Source organism: Homalodisca vitripennis, chromosome 6 (assembly GCF_021130785.1).
Source record: "Homalodisca vitripennis isolate AUS2020 chromosome 6, UT_GWSS_2.1, whole genome shotgun sequence".
Classification (NCBI taxonomy): Eukaryota; Metazoa; Arthropoda; class Insecta; order Hemiptera; family Cicadellidae; genus Homalodisca; species Homalodisca vitripennis.
This window is the reverse complement of record NC_060212.1, coordinates 30,366,401-30,389,513: the sequence shown is the minus strand read 5'-3', so window position 1 is coordinate 30,389,513 and position 23,113 is coordinate 30,366,401. Positions and strand designations below refer to the sequence as shown.

The 23,113-nt window shown below is 33.0% G+C and overlaps 1 protein-coding gene across 1 annotated transcript; it reads left to right on the top strand.

Moving 5' to 3' along the window:
- The first annotated feature begins 2,576 nt into the window (after positions 1-2,576).
- Positions 2,577-15,805, top strand: LOC124364178 (eukaryotic translation initiation factor 6-like). The gene is given in 7 exon segments (XM_046819462.1): positions 2,577-2,971; positions 6,031-6,116; positions 11,705-11,880; positions 12,539-12,649; positions 12,902-12,976; positions 14,200-14,381; positions 15,645-15,805. Coding segments are annotated over 7 exon segments (747 nt in total). The 5' UTR covers positions 2,577-2,864; the 3' UTR covers positions 15,655-15,805.
- The last annotated feature ends 7,308 nt before the right edge of the window (positions 15,806-23,113 follow it).

Below are 23,113 nucleotides of genomic sequence, written 5' to 3'. Positions count from 1 at the left end.
GCAAGGCCACAAAAACGTTTGAGATGAATTAAATATTTAAATTGTTCAGCACTGATTGGTAAAGATTTATTATACATTGGCTAAGGATGTCCTTCATAGTATGGAGGTATGGAATTTTTTTACTTTCTTCTGTTTTTTCCCTTTTTTGTTTTGTTCCGAAGATCTTACTTGATATACATCCTCCAGAAAACAAATTAGATGAAAGAAGACTCCAAGTTTCTCTTTATTTACTTGAAGAACACGTATTGGACGTGTGGGTAGTCCTTCGCAAAATAATGCTTTAAATGTTCATTCCAAGAACAAAACGTATCTTCAGTGCAGTTTACTACATTAAAAGGTTTTGGCTTTATAAAAGCTTTTCTTATTTCATCACACCAATCTTTAGGTAATTCACACAGAGCCTTCGTATTTATAAGTGCCATATTCCTGTCAAATTCTAAATACGAATGTCCTTGTACTAGGTAGATTATGGTAACAGATTCTAAAAAGTCCAAGTGATGGACAGCAGCATACAAATATTTCAAGACACAATAGTTTTTGTTTTGTCCACCACAGGAGCCACAAAATATTTTCTGATGAGAAACTTGAGGATTCACTAAATGTGTTTGATAATGGTGGCATGATTGTAACCTCGTTTGATCCTTTTTTGGAAACAGTTTCTTCACATATAAAAAATAATGGTTTTTATTTGGTAATTCATGTATGCTAAACAGGTAACATGACAACTGTCGGTATAATACACTTCATTGATGCTCAAATTAGGTGTCGGAAGATCTTTCTAGAAATCCATTGCAATGCGAATTACTTTAGGAGATTTTGCTTTTTTCTGGCTTTCCGTTTTATTTCATAAAATTGTTCTGCTTTTACAAATGCAGTTATTTGTAACCTCTAAATTTGTTATATTTGTTTAGTTTTTCTACAGCTTCGTCGGATATCTGCGACTGGCTTATTTTTTATTCATTTTGTTTTATTTTGGCTTTATATTCATCAAATTGGTTAAACGTAGCGGTTCATGGGTAGCCGAAACTAATATTGAAATGGTTGTTAAAGATTTAGTTCAATCATTATTTGCTTTCTTTCTTCGTTTTAGATAACTGCAAATCTAAGCAGTTGGACTCTGATCGTTTTTCCTTATGATAAATTATTTTCTCTACTTTATTATTTGGACTCTAGTCGATATTTCCTTGTTTCACTAGTACGTACTGTGTTGTAGAGCATTTTGAGATCTCCCTGTGGAATTAATTAATATCTTAAATTTTGTTTATACTCTGATCGTTTTTCCCCTCGACCCTTCATATTTTCTCAAATAGAAAGAAGCAGAGAATTTTGTGAGTGGAAAATATTTGTACACTTATTAGGTAAAGTCTTCTCATAATGATGGAATTTTAAAATCTTCATATACGCCATTTTTTTTTTATTTTGAAGCATCGATATAGCCCAAAACCATAGGCTTATTCTAGACTTGTTTGGAAAGCCTTGTTACATTGTATTCAAAGATATATTAAATTAACGTATTGCTAGATTATATTATTAAGTCTCTGCTCTGCTGACATTCTCATTAGCGTATCTAAAACCATTTTAAATACTAAATATAGATTACCAATTATTCTTAATGGTTGTTTAAAACAAAATCGTTTGGGAAAATTGTGTTTGTGAAATGTAGTAGTCTTCGTTACTAGAATCTGTTGTAAAATGCATTTATGTGTAATGGGATTTTCTGCCAGTAATTTCACCTTCCTATTAATAGATTAAGGTACCGGTAGGTTATTTTATGACGTCTTGTATATTGTTTCTGCGATAGTATCTCGCCTTATATAATTGAGGTTTCTGTTTTTAAAGCGAAGATAAAGGTGGTTTTAAGTGCAATTCAGAAATGGTCTTATTGTTTGGTTTCGGAGAGTTTCTAATGTATGTAGCAATGTTTTAGATGGGTACATGGTCAAATGAACATGATTCCAGTAAAAAAATGTATATAGTTTAAGTAGTAAATCAAGATGAGCTCCTCTTCTACCACAGGCTAACATTATAAGAATGTTCATATCTTTGTCATATTCTTTCGTCAGTTCTTAGATACTTTATACCATAACTTTATTTGTTTAAATATCTTTTTAAACTGTAATAAATAAGAAATCCAGTACTTTTCATTTTTTATTAATTACATCTTAATTTTTTTAAAGTTTTCCAAATGTTGGTCATCTTGTCTTTGAATGTACACTAAAATGTCTTGTAAGAGAATTCTGAATCAGGCAACCACAAGGTTCATGTTTAAAAAGTAAATACGACAAATAACATTAAAATATATAGAATGAAGTTATAACAAATGTACAACGTGGCCGCGTTATAAGTTTATAAAGGCCAGCCAACAGGCAAAAAGAAGAAAAAAAAGAGAATTCGATTTCTTTAAAATTATGTTTAGCCTTTCAAACAAAGTAATTTTCAACAAAATAACACTTAATCGCATTTAATTTTCAGTAACCGGACTTACCGGTTCTATATTAGAAAAAACACATTCTTCCTTGGAAAAGAAGCGTTGCCAAAGCTTTACTGAATATGAGTCATGTCTGTGGCTGTTGCATGATTTGCTTGATTGCACCATCTGACATAACCTAAACTTATATAGAACCTAAGCTAACCCAGCTTTTCGGCGCACTTCTGGTGAAAGAGGCAAGGACTGAAGGCACGAGTCCGCGCACGCCTTGTCCATCCGATTGCAACATCCCATCGGATATCACCAATACAATCCAACGCCGGCATTTCAGAAGAGTGTGCACGTGTTAACTGTCATTAGTGGTTTCATAACTTTTCGTTTACTTTTGTTTGTTATAATTCCGTGTGTAAACATATCTGTGTGAGTAAACTTTACAATGGCTACTAGAGTTCAGTTCGAAAATAATAACGAAGTTGGAGTATTCAGCTTGTTGACAAATTCTTACTGTATGGTCGCTATTGGTGGCTCAGAAAACTTCTACAGGTAAATTTATTAAATTTTTATTGGCCTATAACAAACTTAGTACATGACAGTCATGGCAAGGGTACTAGAATAAGTATTAATTGTTGTTTAAACACTTTGTCACATTTCTCAAATTTTGTGATTAGCCTATATAGCCCAGGATGGATTCCTACAAAAGAGAATATCTCTAAATACTACTTTAGACATACAATTTAATGTAATATCAAGCAAACATTTCTAAAATCATCTAACTGTAACTGTCAAAAATATTATAGTAAAGCCTCTCTTTAACTGCCTTTTATACATGTGGTTCTTGGACCTGACCTATCCCATGGTTATCTAGCCTTGTGGTGGGATCTAAATAGGTCTATTATTTTTCCACCATTAAATAAATTCATGGTTAGAACTGTGATTCTCTAGACCATGTAAATGATTTTCAACAGATCCTAACCTTAACTGAAACAATGAAAGATCTGGTACTTGATAAGCAGTTAGCAGTACTCAGGGGTAGGGTACGATAAGCGGACCCGGTTTTTATATCTAAATTGGCAAACGATATTACTTAATCATAACCAATTAATCGATACTGATTTATTATTTAAACTATTAACTTAATTTCAATTTTACATAAGTAATTTTGATGATTAAAAATGGTAGTCAATTTTAGAAAATTACACGACATTGCTTTGAAAGATGATAGACATGTTTTTCTGGGCTTCAACATGTTGGACTCGTACAGAAAAACCCATTATGTGAAATTTGTGGGAAAGAAACAACTGTAACTGTGAGAGGAGCAAATATGGTCGCCTTCAGTTTTCCTAATTTTTGTTATAATAATTTGTTTGATCACTGTAAATATTAAATTCATATTTTAATTTAAAACATATGATTGTTTATTGAGGACTATAGATACTTTTATATTGATTGATAGCCTAGTCTAGGATTTGAAATGCGAGTATTGAAAAAAAAAAAAAATATATATATGTATATTGAAAAAACCGGGTCCGCCTATCGTACCTTACCCCCGGAATCATTAATAATCAGTAGCCTAATCATCTCAGTTCAAGATGTGTTTGCTATGTGTTTCAAATGGATATAAAATGGGTTTTTATTAGATTTAATTATGAATGAATTGGGCTCGTTTTTGAAAAGTACAAGTGTGAATTTTTGTAGTTCAAATTCAAAAGGATGAAATGGCCTCTAGCAATTTGCGTTAACATAACGCCTCATTTACTGTTAACATGAATAGGTTAAAAAATAGATTAGTATAATATTTTATTTTATTCGAAAAACAATCTTTGATTGAACTAAAACATTCATGTCAGTTTTATTATGGTCTCCATTTTTTGTTTATATTTAAATGTTTAACATATTAAACATTTTTGTTAATATTCAAGAAGTTGCTTAATTAATATTTACCTATCAAATTAGTTTCTAGGTACAGTAAGCTTCTGTCTTAGGACTGGCTTCTGAAGAAAAGGACAAAGACCACTTCTTGAAATGAATTGAATGTTTGAGATTTTTTTTAAATTCAATGATGGAGAAGAGTAATTCTTCTTGAAGTATTGTTTACCAATCTGATTACAGTAATTTCTCAGAAGGGTTCACACTTCTGATGGTCGAACACACCTTCCAGTTGAACATACATTGGGTACAGCAAAACTTGATGTGTCACGTTTGCACAAGTCAATGGATTTTCAGGAGCAACACATCACTAACCATAAATGTTGAGATACATGGGTTAAAGGGTGGATGGATAGGTCTAGTCTACTTTGGAGGATGACGGAATGGGTGGAGCTCCCTTAGTTTTAAAACCTGTTGGTGGACTAAACATAACAGAGTATCTTCTTTTACCCACTTTGACTGGAAAGCGCTTTGACCAGGGCATAAAACCATCACATTATTAAAAAGAACAGACTTAATGTGACTTATTTTGAAAATGACATGTCATTATGATCAGTTCTTGTTTTTTTTGCCTCCCAATAAAGAGTAATGTCAGCAAGATGGAGTCGACTCTGTCCCTATCTACTATTTGTTATTACACAATAATAGGTTTAGATTAGGTTATCATAAATATGTTGATAGTAGTAACAAAGTTAAAGGTAACCTTTACGACCACTCACATGATCTGATTTTGACTTTGGGATGATTTGTTTTCTAGCCAGAAGTGCAGGGTGGAGGGAAGTGCCTCTGAAGCCTGCACTTGCACTGATGGCAAGAGGCATTTCTGATCAGAACCTTCCCAACTTAAGATCACGCTCCAGATCGTTCAACTTTTCCGATGTTGGTTCATGTTGGTCGATCATGCATGTGATCAGAGATCAGGAAAGTACCTTTACTTTTGAAATGCCCCTGGCCATCAGTATGGGCTTCAGCACCACCCCTTATTTCTAACAAAAAAAAACAAAATTAAAGCTCAGATCACCTGAGTGCCTGTTACCTTTTTATATGTATAATACTTATGTATTACCTACTTATATGGCCTAATAACAAATAATAGATAAGGACAGAGTCACCTGCTTTCTGCCGACATCGCTTTCTTTTCGGAGACATAAAACAAGAATTGATTATCACAATGACATGCAATTTGTATAGTAAGTAAAATAAAGTCCGTTATTTCTAATAATGTAGTTTTTTAGGTCTCTGGTAAGAAAAACTTCAAAACTCGTGGCCTCTGAGTAATACAAAAGTAGGCTACCAGTATCTCTTTCTTCAAAGGACATGGAGATATAAAGCCTACTGTCCCTACTCATGAGATATTGACAGGAGGTGGTCCATACATCCAACCTTACTCATCCTAATAATCCTGTCAATCTGCTAGCAAAAGCAAAAGTTTTATTAGACTGTGTGTAATTAGGGGTTCCCTCAGCTTCTTATCCTAAGTGAATAAAAACCCGAGTAATGCAATTTGTATTAATTTTGTTACTGTAAATATAATGAATTAGACTACATAAGCTGGTAGCTTAATTTTAGCATTATAATAAATTCATTTTGTAGATTTTACTGGCCAGTAATATATAAATAAAAGATAGATTGATGTTTTTTTTTAGTAACTTACGGTAATTGTGTTGTGTTCCAAGTGTTTTTGAGGCTGAGTTGGGAGAAACTATACCAGTAATACACGCATCAGTTGCTGAATGTCGCATTATTGGCAGATTATGTGTTGGTAAGTTTGGTATCGCTTAATTCAACAAACAAATATTGTTTTAAGGTAATAGTGTTCTTTATATAGGCCTACTAGCATGAATGAAAAAACTGGAATGCTTAATAGTTTTTTCATTATTTTTTCTTTTATTAATCTGCTATCTTCACAGTACCTTATAATAGCAAGCTACTTTTTTTTATGAGCTACCACTCATTTAGATTAAAACATTTGTTTTTCAATTATGCCAAGTTTTTTGTTTTTAAATAATATGACAGAACCTTAACCAAAAATAGTTTATATATTTACTTGAAAAGTACATTATTTATTATATCATTGACAAATCTTTCAAAATAAGGATCAACTTGATTTGCCATTGTCTGAACCTAAAACCATAACAACTTGGTGCAACACTAAACAATGTAGCAAACGACAAAAAGAAACACAAATAAACAACAGGAAATCTAAAATAGATTACTAAAATACGCCTATAGGCTTAAAGGCATAGAGCCAGTTATTTGTTTTGTTCTGAAAACGAATGATATTCTGTCACTGACCTTGATGTGGTTGTTTATAAAACTATGATGTATTTCCCAGTGTTTTGTTGTCTTGCTCCTTAAGACATAAGTGATGTTACAAAACCGATATGAGGCGCATACTTTGTTAAGATTCATATTATTTCTCCCCATTGCATTGTATTATTTACATTTATCTGTATGCTAATGATTGCAATATTATATATTTTGAAAATATTCATACCCACACTCAAAACCACTATATACAATGTTTTCAATTACAATAATTATGGAATAAGTTGACAGATTTTATAACAAATGATCTCCAGATGTAGGGAGAGGGGGCACATGTGGACAGGGGGCACAAGTGGACAATTTGAATTTCCCGCCCATGCAACTAACCAGTTTAGTTCAAACTTTGTTCACAGAACAGTGTTGGTCTACTGTTTCCTCCAGATAAATTTAGTGCTGTTTGGCTACATGGTTTAAGAGGTAAGAATATTTTTAAAGTTTTTTTTATGTAAAAAAAGTAAAAATTGAAGCCCAAATTTTAACTTAACAGTTATTTTATTCGGGCTCTTCCTTATAACATAAGGTATTTTTATAAACTTAGTAATATTTTAAAGCAACATTTTATTGTGTAGAAGATGTCATAAATCCTAACCTAAAAAAAAAATAAAAATATCGATGAAATGCATTCAAACCACCTACAATCTACTGGTGGGGTACATGTGGACACTTTCAAGGGGGCACATGTGGACAAGGGGTAGTTTTGGACAAGTGTTATATTAGTTACTTATTTAACATCTCATAAATGTATAGCTAATAAACTAGCATGTACACTTGTTGTGAATTCATTTTTTAGTCATTTTTCATGATCTAGAACATTTTGTTTTGCTCCCATAACCAAAATTAAGTAAATTATAGCTTAACCAAGCCTTGACACCACATCAATCAAGGAGTTGCAATATTTATTGCCCAATACAGATTTCAAAAGGCTTTTTAAGATTAACTAGTTTTATCTTTATCTTAAATACAACAGTTTATATACATTGATTTATTTATTTTTTAGGGTGAAGATGGTGAGAACCTACATAAGAAAAAACCCGAGAGAGCTGCAATTTCAGAGGATGCAGTCAGATGTGCTATTGAGGATATACGGAATGGCAACCAAACAATCCGTGGAGCTGCTGCAACATATGGACTTTCTAAATCTATGCTTCACAAAAGACTTCAAAAGCTGCCAAACGCTGAAAATGAGGACGATCCTGTGCAATCTACTTTTCCCCGGTCTAGCAAGTATAACACAGACAGATTTTTACAGATGTACAAGAAAATATGATAGTAGACTATCTAATTCAATGCAGTAAAATGATGTACGGCCTAACCTATAGACAGGTACGTGAATTTGCCTATTCATATGCTAAAAAACTTGGGCTTGAGATTCCTTGTAAGTGGGAAGATGAAAAACTAGCAAATATTGAATGGCTAAAATGTTTTATGCGCCGTCATCAGTCTACACTGAGTCTGAGAAAGCCAGAAAACACCAGCTTTGCTAGAAATATAAACTTTTAATTAAACAAAATGTTGATTCATTCTTCAATAATTTGGAAACAGTTTATGGGAAAAATATCACTTTACTAGTGACAGAATCATAAACATAGATTAATCTGGCATAACTACTGTATTACAAGCTCCAAAGATTGTTGCTCCGACTGGTGTAAAACAGTAGGCCAGAATGTTTCCGCAGAGCGAGGAGAGCTTGTAACATTTTGTGGGATTATAAAAGCTTCTGGTAACACAATACCTCCTGCTTATGTGTTTCCCGTGTTCATTATAAGGACATTTTCCTTAATGGAGCACCAACTGGCAGTGTCGGTTTTGCGACTCGTTCTGGCTGGATGTCTCAAGAAGTTTTCTTTGAGGTGGGTCAAACATGTTAAATTACACACCGCATGTTTCAAAAGACAATCAAATCCTCATTTTATTAGACAATCATGAGTCGCACACATTAACTTGGATGTGATTTATGTTTCTGCCGTGAAAATGGAATTGTTATTCTATAACTTTTCCACCTCACACTAGCCACCGCCTTGCAACCCTCTCGAACATTGCTGGTGTTTGGACCTTTCAAAAGTTATTGCAAAACCTCTTTTAACAAATGGTTATCTGAAAATCCTGGAATGACTATATCAATAAAAACAAGTTGCTTATCTAACGTCAATGGCGTATGATGAAGCTTTTTCTAGGAAAAATATTGTTTCTGGGCTTTGCAAAAATCCGGAATTTTTCCATTTCAGCGCTCAGTATTTAGTGATACCGACTTTATCAGCTCTTTGCCAACAGACCAGGCTAAAGAAAATGGAGATAATGAAAGGTTCTTGTAGGCCTAATCTAGAAGAACCTAAGGCAAATGTACTAGTGAAAAACACCAGTACAAATCAGATGGATGCAGAAAATTACCAAATAAATTCTCAATTTGAAAATGAAAAATGCACTCCAACAGTTGTGCGAAAATATCCAAAAAAGGTAAAAAGTTGTAACCCCAGAACAAAGTTCGCCCATTCCCCAAAGCACCGTTAAGAAATAACACTCAAAAGCCAAGGGGCAGAAAGAAAGGAAAGACATGTATCTTGACAGATACCCCTGAAAAAATAGAATAGAGGCAGCAGTAAAAATCAAAGAAAATTAAAGAAGAATTAAAAAAGAATCTTTTTTGGCCTACAAGAAAAAACTTTTTAATGGAGATGAACAAGGTTTGTCTAAGTCTAAAGGAAAATCTAAACAGAAAAAAAGAAAACGCAGAATACATGTGGATAGCTCTAGTACTTCTGAAAACGAAGAAGATGATATTGAATGCTACAGTGATAAAGTCTTGAGCCCATTAGTTTTTAAGTGAAGATAGTGATAAAAAGGAAAGTAAAGGTGAGAAAGTAAGAGTCTGATGGATCCAACATAAAATGTTTTAGATTTTGTTTTAGTTTCGGCTAGCCAGTAAAAAAAGTGAAAAATTTTATGTAGCACAAATCAATGACAAGATTTGTCTTACTGAATTTAATGTAAGTTTTTTTTAAGAAAAAAGAGGGATCAGGGGACATCATCAATTAAATTTGTCAAACCTGACCTTCCAGATGTAAGTGCCATTGACATTGAAGACATAATTGTAAAAACTACCCCTACCGACTGTTTCAGGAGGTACTGAAAGAGCTGTCAGTATGTTTATCTTTAATTTTTTTTCCTTTACAAACTATAACATGGGGTTTGAATTTAATGTTTAGCTTGATGTGTATGTAGGCTATTAATATTGTTTTTCTATCAATTCTTGTTTTAAATTTAGTAATAGTCTAGAATAAGTTTAGCTTGCAGGAAAAAATAAAACACGAATCTTGACTTTACGAATTGATGTCATACTTTTACTCTTCACATATTTTTTTAAACTATGTAAGAAAATAGGTTTGGTTTGTTTTGTAAGCATAGGTAGGTTATGTTTTTATAAGCTATAACACAGGTTAAATAGCCTATTTGTTTTTCTTGTCATTTTAAGTAAAGTAGCCTATACATTGTTAGTTAGTATTGAACTTATTTTTTTACTAGTTTTATTTACTTTCTTCTTCACTTAAAGGTTGAAATAACTACTCCTTGTAACTGTACAAAGAGTCATATGTTTGAGTTTAATTAATAAAAATCATATTTTAAAGATATATGAAAGATGTTTTTATCTGTCCACAACTACCCCCCAAAAATGTTGGTTATGTCCACAACTGCCCCCTGGAGGGGCACTTTGTGGACACTCCGTTAACTATTTTAAAGGTAAGAATTAACAAGTTCAAAAGATGTTTTAAAGAGTAAAATGTCATATATTTACATACCTCAACACCTATATTAGTATATAATATAAAACCTTTGACAATTTTTTTCTCATAACAAAAAATTTAAAAAAATAAAATGTAAAATTTGTCCACATGTGCCCCCCCTCTCCCCTACTAAACAATCAATGATAAAAACATAGTAAGGATAATAAATAGAAATTAAATTGTAGTACTAAAAATATAAACTCTTAATTAATTATGAATAATATAAATCTTTTTACATCAATATAACACAAAAACATTGTAATACTTAACTTCAAAATGAATACACCACAAATGCAAATGCAAAACACACACACACACACACACAGGTGTATTGAAATAAGCAAATATAATCAATACTTCTACATATGTAACAGAAATTTATCACAATATATAAATTTAGTTAGAAAAATGTACATTACATTAGTTAAAAAAAATATATACCATCTTAGGTGAATTAGAAAATGCCATTTTTGCTTCTATTGATTCAAGAAAAGGCTAGAAGTTGATTAACCATAATTAACTTGGTTGGTGAGGTCGGTAGAGTACGAATAACTAATTAAGTTTCCTATTAATAAGAACTTATTAGAAAACATATTTATGAATGCATCATTTGAAAAATGTTTATGCAGCATATTGTTTTAAACATTTTACTAGTTAGCGATACACCCAGCCTATTTTCCTTAGCACCGCTTTTGTATTATTAAATGCATAATGCAATAATTTACTAATAATATTTATTTACAAAACATATTTTTCAGCAACATCTTCATAAAATGTTAAACTATTCAAAATTTTAATAAACGTCCCAAATTAACAAAATAACTTCATGCACTACACTTTTAACTAGAAAATATAAAGTGTTACAATATAATACTCTGTTTAACAATTTGTTATTCTACATTTTCTCGTTGGCCTTGATTACCAATAAGTCCAATGTTAAAATGTTATGATTATTAAACTTTTTTTAGTATTTTAACAAGCTAGATTAAAAGTTACTCCAATCAATTTTGAGTTTTAATTTATAGGTTTAAAAATCTTGCATTTCAGCAATAGTATAAATGAGAGGAATAAATGTAATCAAATGTTTGAATATGCTTTTGTTATTTGTAACTTGCATTATGAGTTTTTTTTAGAGATTATGGTTGTACATGTTAACATGATTATAAGATTAAGTTATGGATAATGCATCTTTTTTACTATGTATAGATTTAAACTTATAATATCTGAACCGGTTTTCCTACAGGTAACCGTCACGGACTACTAGTCCCAAACACAACTACAGACACTGAGCTACAACACATTCGCAACTCGCTGCCTGACACTGTGCGAATACAGAGGGTTGAGGAGAGGTTGTCTGCGCTCGGCAACGTAATCTCTTGCAACGATTACGTAGCTCTCGTTCATCCTGACCTGGATAAGGTAGGTTGCTCACACATAATATAATCCTGAACTAATATCTTCAGGTTTTCAATTATATTGATCCACTCTGTGAGTGCCGTTGACGCTAATATTCTAGAGTGCCAATCTAAGACGTTGGATTTTTAGTCTGAGTTTGAGTTAGCGCAGGTTTGAATCCTGTTGTTGACCCTTGCACTTGTTATCAGTACGACACTCCCCTTTATTCTGTTTGACAAGATCCTCGCACAGGCCAGTGGCCCATGATGACGGGCAGAATAAGGCATAGAAGGGGATCGGGAATCAATACATTGTAAATTAGTATCATTCAAGTAACATCTATTTTATGCCAATAAACGAAAAGTTGTTGTCTATGAGAAGAGTTATAAAACCTGAATTTGCTTGTGAGCAAAAGCTGAAGGTTGGAGAACTGTCTCAGTCTTGTATAAGTACCAGCCGTTCATTGGAATATAAGACTTAACATATGTTCCAGTAACTAGTGGACAATCTTAAAAATCTCAAGTAAAATGTGGTTTTCAATTAAATATTTATATATTTCTAATTTTTATGTGGAGCACGATTACTATGTACCTATAATATTTGTTTGTAGAAATTGCTCTAGATTTTTACAAACAATTTGGATATGTTTTAATCTATGGTGAATTAATTTATGTTTCTGTAGGAGACAGAAGAAATACTGGCAGATGTATTGAAAGTTGAAGTATTTCGTCAAACAGTAGCCAGCAATGTCCTTGTGGGCTCGTACTGTGTGTTGTCTAACCAGGGAGGGCTGGTACAACCCCCAGACTTCTGCACAGGACCAAGACGAGCTTTCCTCCCTCCTACAAGTTCCTCTGGTGGTAAGTAACCTGTAACAATCTCCTTGTGGGCTCGTACTGTGTGTTTTCTAACCAAGGAGGGCTGTTACACCCCCAGACTTCTGCACAGGACCAAGACGATTTTTCCTCCCTCCTACAAGTTCCTCTGGTGGTAAGTAACCTGTAACAATCTCCTTGTGGGCTTGTACTGTGTGTTGTCTAACCAGGGAGGGCTGGTACACCCCTAGACTTCTGCACAGGACCAAGACGAGCTTTCCTCCCTCCTACAAGTTCCTATGGTGGTAAGTAACTTGTAACAATCTCTTGTGGGCTCGTACTGTGTGTTGTCTAACCAGGGAGGGCTGGTACACCCCTAGACTTCTGCACTGGACCAAGACGAGATTTCCTCCCTCGTAATATTGGTTAATAATTGTAACAATGTCTGTGGAATAAACAATACCTATGTATTTAATGGTATTCTCTTGCCGCCAAGAATGGATATCTATGTGCATAATCAAACCTCAATAAATGTGGTGAATAATTTGTAAATAACGAAATGGGAAGTGAGGCATGATTAAGAAATAAATAACAGTAAATATAATATTTTTAAATTTACATGATTGACAGTTGATGATATAAAACAATTATAGTTATTTTCTGAAACCTAATGTTAAGAGCCAGTTGCAGTAAAATGATTTTGAGTGTTCTCTCTTAAGAACCATGTTAACCCTTGTGCGGTTTTACACCCTTATTTTTGATCACAGTATTTAATATGTATCCAATTGCTTTTTAATTTTTTTCATAAAGCATATACTATTTGAATATTTAAATGAATAAGTACAACAAAGTTTGTGGTTTTATTCTGAATAAACCATAAATTAGGTACACAAACAAAAACAATATAAAAAATAATCTGGATGTGTATTAATTAATTATATCTTTAAGATGAGACATCTGCCATAACTCTGCAACTAAAAATAAAGGCATGAAATTAAAAAATTTTCCTATGGAGAAATCTCTTCCTTCATAAGAATTTATTCTCTTCTTTCTTGGCCTTGAAGAAAGGGCCATGAGGCCCTAACTTTGCCTGTTTAAATAAACGAATTTTCATTTCATTTTTCATTTTTTCCTTTTACAACAGCTAGCAGGCAAGAAGGTCTACAGATGTATAAATATGGATGAACATACTATAGTTAATCTTAACATAACAGAAAAGGCAAGGGCAGATAAAACAAAAATTATATACATTGAAGAAAATTGAAAAAGTGTCATTCATTTTTCCTGTTGGTTCAAGATTCTACACTATACTGTGCCGTGGAACTTCCGGCTAAGTTTACTCGTACTGTGGCACATATACTGTATTGTGTAGATCTATTTAGTTTTTCTCCTCTTCTTGGTGTTGGTTTTCAGGTATGTTTTTAGCATATGAATGTTTGTTAAGTTCATTGCTAACTTAAAAACAAATATAATTTTCAACAAAACTTGTATCATAAGATGGACTTATAACTATGTATCGGTACCACAGGCCGGCACAGTGAACCGAGGGTCAGATGTGGTCGCTTCGGGGATGGTGGTCAACGATTGGTGTGCATTCTGTGGTATGGACACCACCTCCACCGAGATCTCAGTCATCGAAAGTGTCTTTAAACTTAACGAGGCTCAGCCCTCTGCCATTACCACCACGATGAGGTCTTCACTCATCGACAGGTTAGTGTTGCCGTCTTTGACTACTCCATCTTTATCTCCTAGTGTAAACGTTCAATTTTTAATATTATGTCATATGCTATGTAGTGATTCCATTAGTGTTTTCACAATGTGGTTTCATACAAAATATTCTCATCATTGTTAGAAAACATATAAATCACGTTTTGCAAGCAATGTACTTACTTCTGTAAACAAAATTAGACTGTGTCAATTGCTCGCATGGTTTCACTTACCAACAATTTCTGCATAACTATACTGAACATTACCTCCAGACACCAAAAACAGTCCCTGCTCAAAATGTTTATGTATACTTATTTATACTGTATAACACGGCTTATGGAAACAAAAAAATTCTAAAACACTCCAAACAGGGTAGTTTCATTTTATAAACGTTTTGGCTAATTTCATTGACTAGCTTGGTATGCTATTTTGTTCCATATAGTTACTGTTTAAACTGTATAAAACTCCAAAATCCGTTACTCATGAACTTTGAGTAAAATGTGTAACTGTTCTGGAATGCCTATAATATATTCTAAACATTTTGTAATAAATGTTTTGTTGTATCCCAAATATTTTTCAAAATATTGAGTACATGTGTAAATCCCATGAGAAAAGTTTTTATAATATTTCAGTTTTTCATATAATCTACCTAGTTCTTTCAACTGAATTGGAATAATTATTATAAATTTTGTTTTGACACAGGAGTTTCTACTCTTTTGAGTCACCACCAAAAAATATTTTTACAATTATTAGGATACCTTGTTCTTTATATTAATGAAAAGTCTTATTAAAGTGATCAGAATCAATAAAATAAATAAACTGTCTATCCATGTTTTAGCAAACATTGGCAATTTTGTAAATTATTCACAAAATCTCTTATTCGTTGGAATTACTTTGCAGATTATTGAAAATTTAGTTATCTAATTTGTCTTACGAACTATATATAGTCATATATAGAAATATCTGTTTTAGTGTCGTTAAAATAGCTCAAGTATGTATATTAATTATGCTTTAGTTTTTTTCTCTTAATTCTAAAAACTAGACTTAAGCATTTAAGCCAGAAACCAACTTGTCTTTTTTTTCGTACATTAGTTCCAATAAATTGGAAATTAGCACTAAAAGAGTTAACAGCTTTTCGTAGGACTTATTTAAGTACTGCTTATTCAGTTTTGAGGTGTGTTACAAAAGTAAAAAATGGAATCGTTAAAGTCTAATTCACATTATTTGTCTCAACATTTTTAAGACTTGTCTGTTCTGGTTTTACAGCATTGCGTGAGAAGCCATTTCTACTTGTGTACAAGATATTCCTTCTCCTAAGTGCAGATTATATGGGAGAGGCTTTATAATTGAATAAAGTGTAAGTAGAAATAGATCACTATGTTGTTGATGTTAACATTAAATGAACATTTTACTTTCTTTATTAAAAATTCTTGTTATTTCTCACTACCTGTTCAAAGTTATCTGAAATGTGTGAAACAGCATTTGCACCAAGCTTTGTTCTCACTTTGTAGGCATGAGTCTTAAAAAATGAATTGTTTTACAGATCTGTACACAATATACATGAGATTGATTTAAGTACTAATATTTGTTTTAAGACATTTTTATTGAGGCTATTTGCATTCAACTCACTTAGCTAGTTAAAAACGTGGAGTCAAATTATACTTATAAATATGTATATTATATTCAAATTTTATACAATGATGAATCAAATATTAACTGGACTTTTCTATTAGAATATTTATGGGTAGAGTAAATACAATTTAGAACATCTTATTTTTCTACATAATCTGTTTTAGACACATTTTCCTCCATTGAATCGGAAATTTTGTAATGCCATCATTAAAGTATGAAGCTGGTAGCGTTTTTAACCAATTGCGCACAAATGTTTTCACCTGTTCGTCATCAAATTACTATAAGCTAAAGTTAATTTATAGAGACTGAACACCAGGAATTAAAAAGGAAAGAGATATTGTAAATGAGTTTGGTATACCAGCGAATACTCTCTCGACCATATTGAAAAATAGAGTAGATAATACAAATGCCATTTTAACCCTTTCCGAGCCAATGACGTTACTAGACGTCATGCCTAAACTAGCGCTAAAAGCCAACGACGTCCACTGACGCAAAATCAATTTAAAAAAAAAAATATTATTTAAAAGCATTTCTGGGTATCAAACTTAGTAAAAACTGTTAAACAAGGGACAACCGTTCGTGTCTATTTTGAAGGTCACGGCTCTTGTTCGATCGACAAAATAGTGGGCGGCCGGATGTTCATAGTCTCCCGCAGAGCCAACGACGTCTACTGACGCGCGCTCAGTCTGCCTGTAGCCTCCGTGAGGTTAGATGTTTATTTGCCCTTCCATTTTCGATCCGCGTATTTATCTTTTTCAATTTTGATGTTAATCAATATTTTTAAGCAATGTACAGTGTAGTTTATGTATTATTATCGTGATGTAGGGCTTTATTGTCAAGTTTTTTTTTAGTTTCATTGCTTTTATTTCATTTGTATATATACATTTTTACTATATTCTTTATATTTTCTCTAAATAAAAATTACTATATGCTTGTTTTTTGTAAAATATTACAATAATTGTGTTCAACTATTGTTAATTTTATATATGAACACATAGAATGTCAAAATTAAATTTTTTCAGTGAAATTATGATTTTACCATTTTTTGGCTGTAAACTAACTTTTATAAAGAGTGAAAAAAATGTATTTTGTCGTTTTTTTTTTTACCTCTTATGTTATAAGAATTATAACAAAAATTGGTTTTGGTATGTGGGAATTTTTTTATTTTTAAGGTGTACTGGCTCTTAGGAGTAGTTTTGGTTATTTATTTGTGGCTCGCTAAGGTAGCTCTGATACGATTCTTGATTGGTGCAGTGCCAACAAACTTAATATAAATTTTCAAAAAACATAAGATCTTACTTAAAGTCTTTCAAATCAAGAGGACTGTGATCCTCCTCTCAAGTTTCTTGGCATATATTTGCAGAGTGTTTTAAAATGTCAACATAGTATCTATTATGTGGCAACAAAGATTTCAAAAGGCATATTCTTGATAAGATCTTTAAGAATAAAGTAACTCAGGATATCCTGCTTAGTGTGTAATTATGCCTTTGTACATAGTCAGCTAAACTATGGAATCATCCTTTGGGGAAACTCTGGTTATTGTGATAAGTTGTTTGTTTTGCAAAAAAAATCATTAGGCTTATTTGCAATTTGCCAAATTTGACTCACTGTAAACCATATTTTATCAAATAAGGCATTCTTTCCCTCCCATCCCTGTATGTTTTTTCTACACTAATGTACATTAACCCTCTAAGTGGCGGTAATATGTTGCTGGAATGGCGGGCTATTTTTCAGAGTCAAGCAGGACTATCTTATAATTTAAAAATAAAATGCAAATTCTAATATGAGCAATGCTTGTTATATATCAATTTTTTCGTAATAAACTACAGAATAACATAGTATAGTTATTTTTTACATACCTTAACCTTTTTTTATGATATCCACACAAATGTTCGAAAAAAAAACGTTTTTTTTCTCCACCAAACTTTTCATTTTTACGTTCTGTAACTTTAAAAATGTCATTCCTAGGAGATTATGTTAAATGCAACCTTTATTAACAATTTAATTCTAAACAAAAAACCTTCAATAATATTTTTTCTATTTACAACATTGAAAAAGTTATATGGGAAAAACTGAATCTAGAAAAAACACTTTTTCTAGTCAGAATCCCTAGAAGTTGCTTGCCTTTTCCTCCCTGTTGTGTAAGGCCTATAAAAGTGCTGGAGTTTAGGGTAATAAAGAGGGTGAATACCGCAGTTACACCCTGGACACCAATAAACGCTTCTTTTTCTTTTCACATTAGGGTCTTTCGCACAAATGATGCATACTCTTTGATTTTTTCCCATCTAAATGGGCAATTTCATGGGCACTTTGACTTTCATGAGCCACAGTAGGTGAAGGAGTTGTATCATTGAAAACCAGTCCTTGTACTATACTATCAACAAAATCATCCCTTGCCATGGTTTTATCTGAATTTTTGGAGTATAGGATGTAAGCATTGAATACTACAGTGTCAGATAGGTTGTACACTATTTTTTTCAGTAAAAAAACAGACCGCGGGAGAAAACTTAGGATTATTGGTACTTTAGGATTATACCGACCACACCAGTATGAAGAACACAAAAATATAAATTTATAGAAAGAAACATGATAGAACGAAAAAACAACTCTTTAATTACAAATTACAAACTTACAAGCATTTCCAGATATTGTAATCGGTATTGTTGTCTCTGTTATCTTATCTTTCTCGAGAATCCCGATTACGGCAGGCCGCGCGGCATCACATGATTTGCACAGTACATAATTGCCTTTCCATTACAATTCAATTTATATTTCTGATCAGCCCCTCTAGAATTTGATATTTTACTGGTAGGTACTATCTCGAGGGATGTATTTCTTTTGTTGAAATCAGCGCGGGGCTGCCGAAGCCCGCGCTGATGGCCGGAGGCACTCGCATTTTGGGTGGCGGAATGTGATCAAGAATAAAAACAAGTTTTGAGTGTTTTTTCAATAAAGAGTTTAGTTTTAGTTTGGTAATGTTTGTTTTTGTTGAATTTTTGTTTTTGGAGAAATGTAGAGGTAAAACACGGAGGTACAACAAAACGACGTGACTCTGAAATCACGTTATCTACTAGACCGCTCGACTTTGACCTCTGTCTGAGGATGGGGAGGGGTTTGCGAAAAGACAATTCCTGTTTTATATTGACGAAATATTGTTTTACGCTAATCTAGTAATCAGTAGAAGCAAAATGTCAAATAACGATTCATGTCTGGGTGTGGTCGGTATAATCCCAAAGTACCCGGATTATTTCAGTTAGTACCATTGATTATTTCATCATGATGTTGATGATACTATATGAAATGTATTTGAAATTTAGTGGTGAACGCAACTGTGCAAACTAGGCGTAAAAATAATTATCAGTTGCCTAGCAATAAGCGGCAATGTGAAGCGACTTCTAAGACGTCGCTTGCCACGTCACGGCGGCGTAAATACAACGTCTCAGACGTTGCTTGCCACTTAGAGGGTTAAAGAAAACCGTTATGCTTTTCTACATATAGCTGATATTCATGGCTATGAAACAAGGAATAGGCTAAATATTGTTACAAAAAGATGTAATTACTCTAGCACTCGAAACAGCTTTGTACGAGGGTGCTATTTATATTTGTGGCCTAAGAATGAAAACACAAGCATTTAAAGACAAAATCTATTTTATTGTTTTTCAAAATATTCTCCATGAAGATCAATACACTTGACCATGCGTTGGAACCAATTTTCAAAGCACTTTTTCCACTCCGATTTAGGTACTTCTAAAACATGGGTTTTGAATACAGAAACTGCTTCTTCAGGTGTAGAAAACCGTTGTCCACATAGTTTTTTTCTTGATGTTCGGAAACAAAAGAAGTCATTAGGTGCCAAATCAGGGCTTGTAAAAACTCCATTGTTTCAGCCGATCGGTGGCAGCTCGCATTGTCGTGATGCAGAATGATGCGTCTTTTCTTGGACTTTTCCCGAAGTTTCTCAAAGACTTCTGGCAAACAAATAGTGGTGTACCATTCCGAATTAACCGTCTTACGTTGCTCTAATGCCACAGTCGCCACATGAACGGTTTATGCCGAAGAAACAGACAACCATTTGCTTTGATGTGCTTCTTCCATGAACAACTTTGGTTGGATTTGGCTCTTCTTAAAAGACCCATACGGTAGATTGCTGTTTTGTTTCAGGATCATATGAGTATATCCATGATTCGTCACCTGTGCAGATATTATAAACTGCTTTTGATGCACCTTGATCGCTCAAAAAAAAAAAAAAAAAAAAAATGAAAAAAAAAAAGAAAATGTTGCAGAAATTCGCATTTCTGCAACATTTTCTTGCACCAATCAACACGAGCATCCTTTTGCGCGTTTGTCAGGTTATGCGGTATCCAACGTGAACAAACCTTTTTCACATGCAAATGTTCATGCAAGATCTTATTGATGCTTGTCATACTAATGCCTAAAGAAGCCTCAATCTCACGATATGTTACATGACGATCATGTTTTATCAGGTCATGCACAGCATCGACGTTTTCTGGCACAACAACCGTTGTTGGACGACCTTCACGGGATTCGTCCTTGAGTGATTGATTGTCGGCCACGATTGAATTCGTTATACCAGTTTTTAATGGTGCTGTAAGAAGGTGCTTCATTACCATATAAGGAATTAAGTTCATCTAAGCACTGTTGTCGTGTCAGGCCACGTCGAAAGTTATGAAAAATTATTGCACGAAAATGTTTACGAGTTAATTCCATTTTCTCCTAAGATCACTTTTTCAACGTGCTATCACTAACACTAACAACAATAAAATGACAAAATGTTTTCGTTGAGGTTATGTTTAACAACGTGAAGGTTGCACTGGAAACGTTAGCTGGTGCCTAGCAGCAATCAGTGTTGCCAAGGCCAGAAATATAAATAGCAGCCCTCGTATATCGGGGCATCAAGTTATTCAATGCATTACCTAATGACGTCAAAGGCATGTCCTTAAACAGATTTAAAACCACTATTAAGTTATGGTTACCTGAAAAATGTCACTATTTTTATATTATATTTTATAAATTTTTAGTCCATTTTACACGTAGACTGTTAAATTGTAATTTTAAATTAGGCTTAGTTCTATTTTAAAAAATATTCACTGTTTTGACAATGTCTTGCATAGTGACAAAAAACTTTATTCTTGAATATAGTAAATAAAACATGTATTTAAAGGGTTGATGAATTTTAAAAATGTATTTGTATTTAATAATTATAGGTTGGTGTGGATTGTTGTAAATCCTTTAGCTGATGATGTTGTTATACACTTTGTGTTCTGACAATAATTGATTGATAGAGAAAAATATGAACTCGAAAATTGTGTGAAAGAGAATAAAAGGCCCCAAACTCAAGGACGTAGATGCAAATGTCTTTCAGTGGCTAAAACAGTTCCGCAATAAACATTTTCCTTTAAGTGGCCCAATTTTAAAAGATAAAGCCGTACAGTGTGCTGCGCAATTAAATAAACTTGACTTTCGAGCTAGTATCAGTTGGCTCCAAAAACTTTAAAAATAAAAAAAGAAATGAAGTAATTTTCAAAAAGAGACTGACGAAAGCATGAATCAATGACAATGTGTGTACAAAGTAGTTAGAAAAATAGCCTGATCTAGTCAAGGGTTACACACCTGATGATACTTTTAATGCCGACAAAACAGGTTATTTTTACCAGTGTCTTCGTAACAAAACTTTAACTTTTGATGGTGACACTTTGATGGCTACGAAGATAAGAACAATAAACAAAGAGTTACATTGCTGCCGGAACAAATAAAACTGGCATCATGAAGCTTATACCATAGATGATAGGAAAATTGAAAAATTCAAGGTGTTCCATAAAGGTTCAAAGTTTTCCAATGGACTACACTTCAAACAAAAAGTCTTGAATGAATTCAGGTGATTTTGAGAAATGGTTAATGGATTTGGACAGAAAAACAAAGAAAAAACTTGTGTTTATTGACAATGCTACTGCCTACAGTAACATCTCAGAAATGAAAAAAGTTAAAATCGAGTTCTTACCTCGAAACTACAGCTATTAGGTTAAGGAATAATTAAGAATTGTATAGTTCATTACAGAAAGGAAGTTGTGCACCTCTTCCTTTGTGACCTTTAAGAAAAAGAGCCCTACAAAAATAAGCATACTCAGGGTGGTTTTAATGTCACTAGCGCTCTAGGTACTTTACACAATTGCAACCCTCATACTCTGGATCCTCTGGGATCTGGGGGTATGAATTACTAAATAATAAGCACAAATAATAGGTGTTCCATAAAACTCAGCAGAGTGCATCTTTTTGAGTTCTTGATTTGCTAGTTTTGGTTCTTGGTTTTGGAATTTTCCTTAAGTCTCTTTCTTTCTATTGGCTCTGTAATTACTCTTCTTTCGTTTTTGTTGGAGAGTCTTTCCATTACCAACCACCTATGGACCCCGGACAACTGGCAGTCGTAAGGAGTTTCATGGACTAAAATTCTTCATATATTGTCAGTTACCTTACAACATTACTTACTACCCATCCACCCTTTTTGTTAATTAATTAGAATATTGTTTGTATTTAATTCATTGTATGACAATTCTCACTGTTTTCATGTTTCACATTTTTGTCGATTTTTACCTTCCACTTTTATACATCCTCTTCCCCTTTTGATTCATTATCAATCCATTTTTTTTTTTTTCGAGCAACAAAGGTTTTCTTCAAGCTTTCATCATTGCAAAATCATTAATGACGTTTTTATAATCAAGTGCCAGTGTAATATAATTTTTGGTGCAAAACAACATCAAACTGTTGAGTTTTTCAATTTCCATTGTAGATCTTGTATAAGACTTAACTCTTTTAAGGGCAGAAAAGCCCCCTTCTCCTATTCAATTTGTGGCAGGAAGTATAAGATAAATTCTTAGTGCAGCTTCTAAATTTGGGAAGGACTTTCCAAATTGTTTTTCTTGATGTAGGTATAGATTCCTCTTGTTGTAATTATTTTTGTTCCACTTCCATATAAATTTTGAATTGTTGACATTCTTGCACAAGATATTCTTCATCAATGTCTTTTGAGTAGGTTTGAGCCAAATTTTTCACCTCATCTGTTGTTACATTTTGTGGTTCTTTCTCTT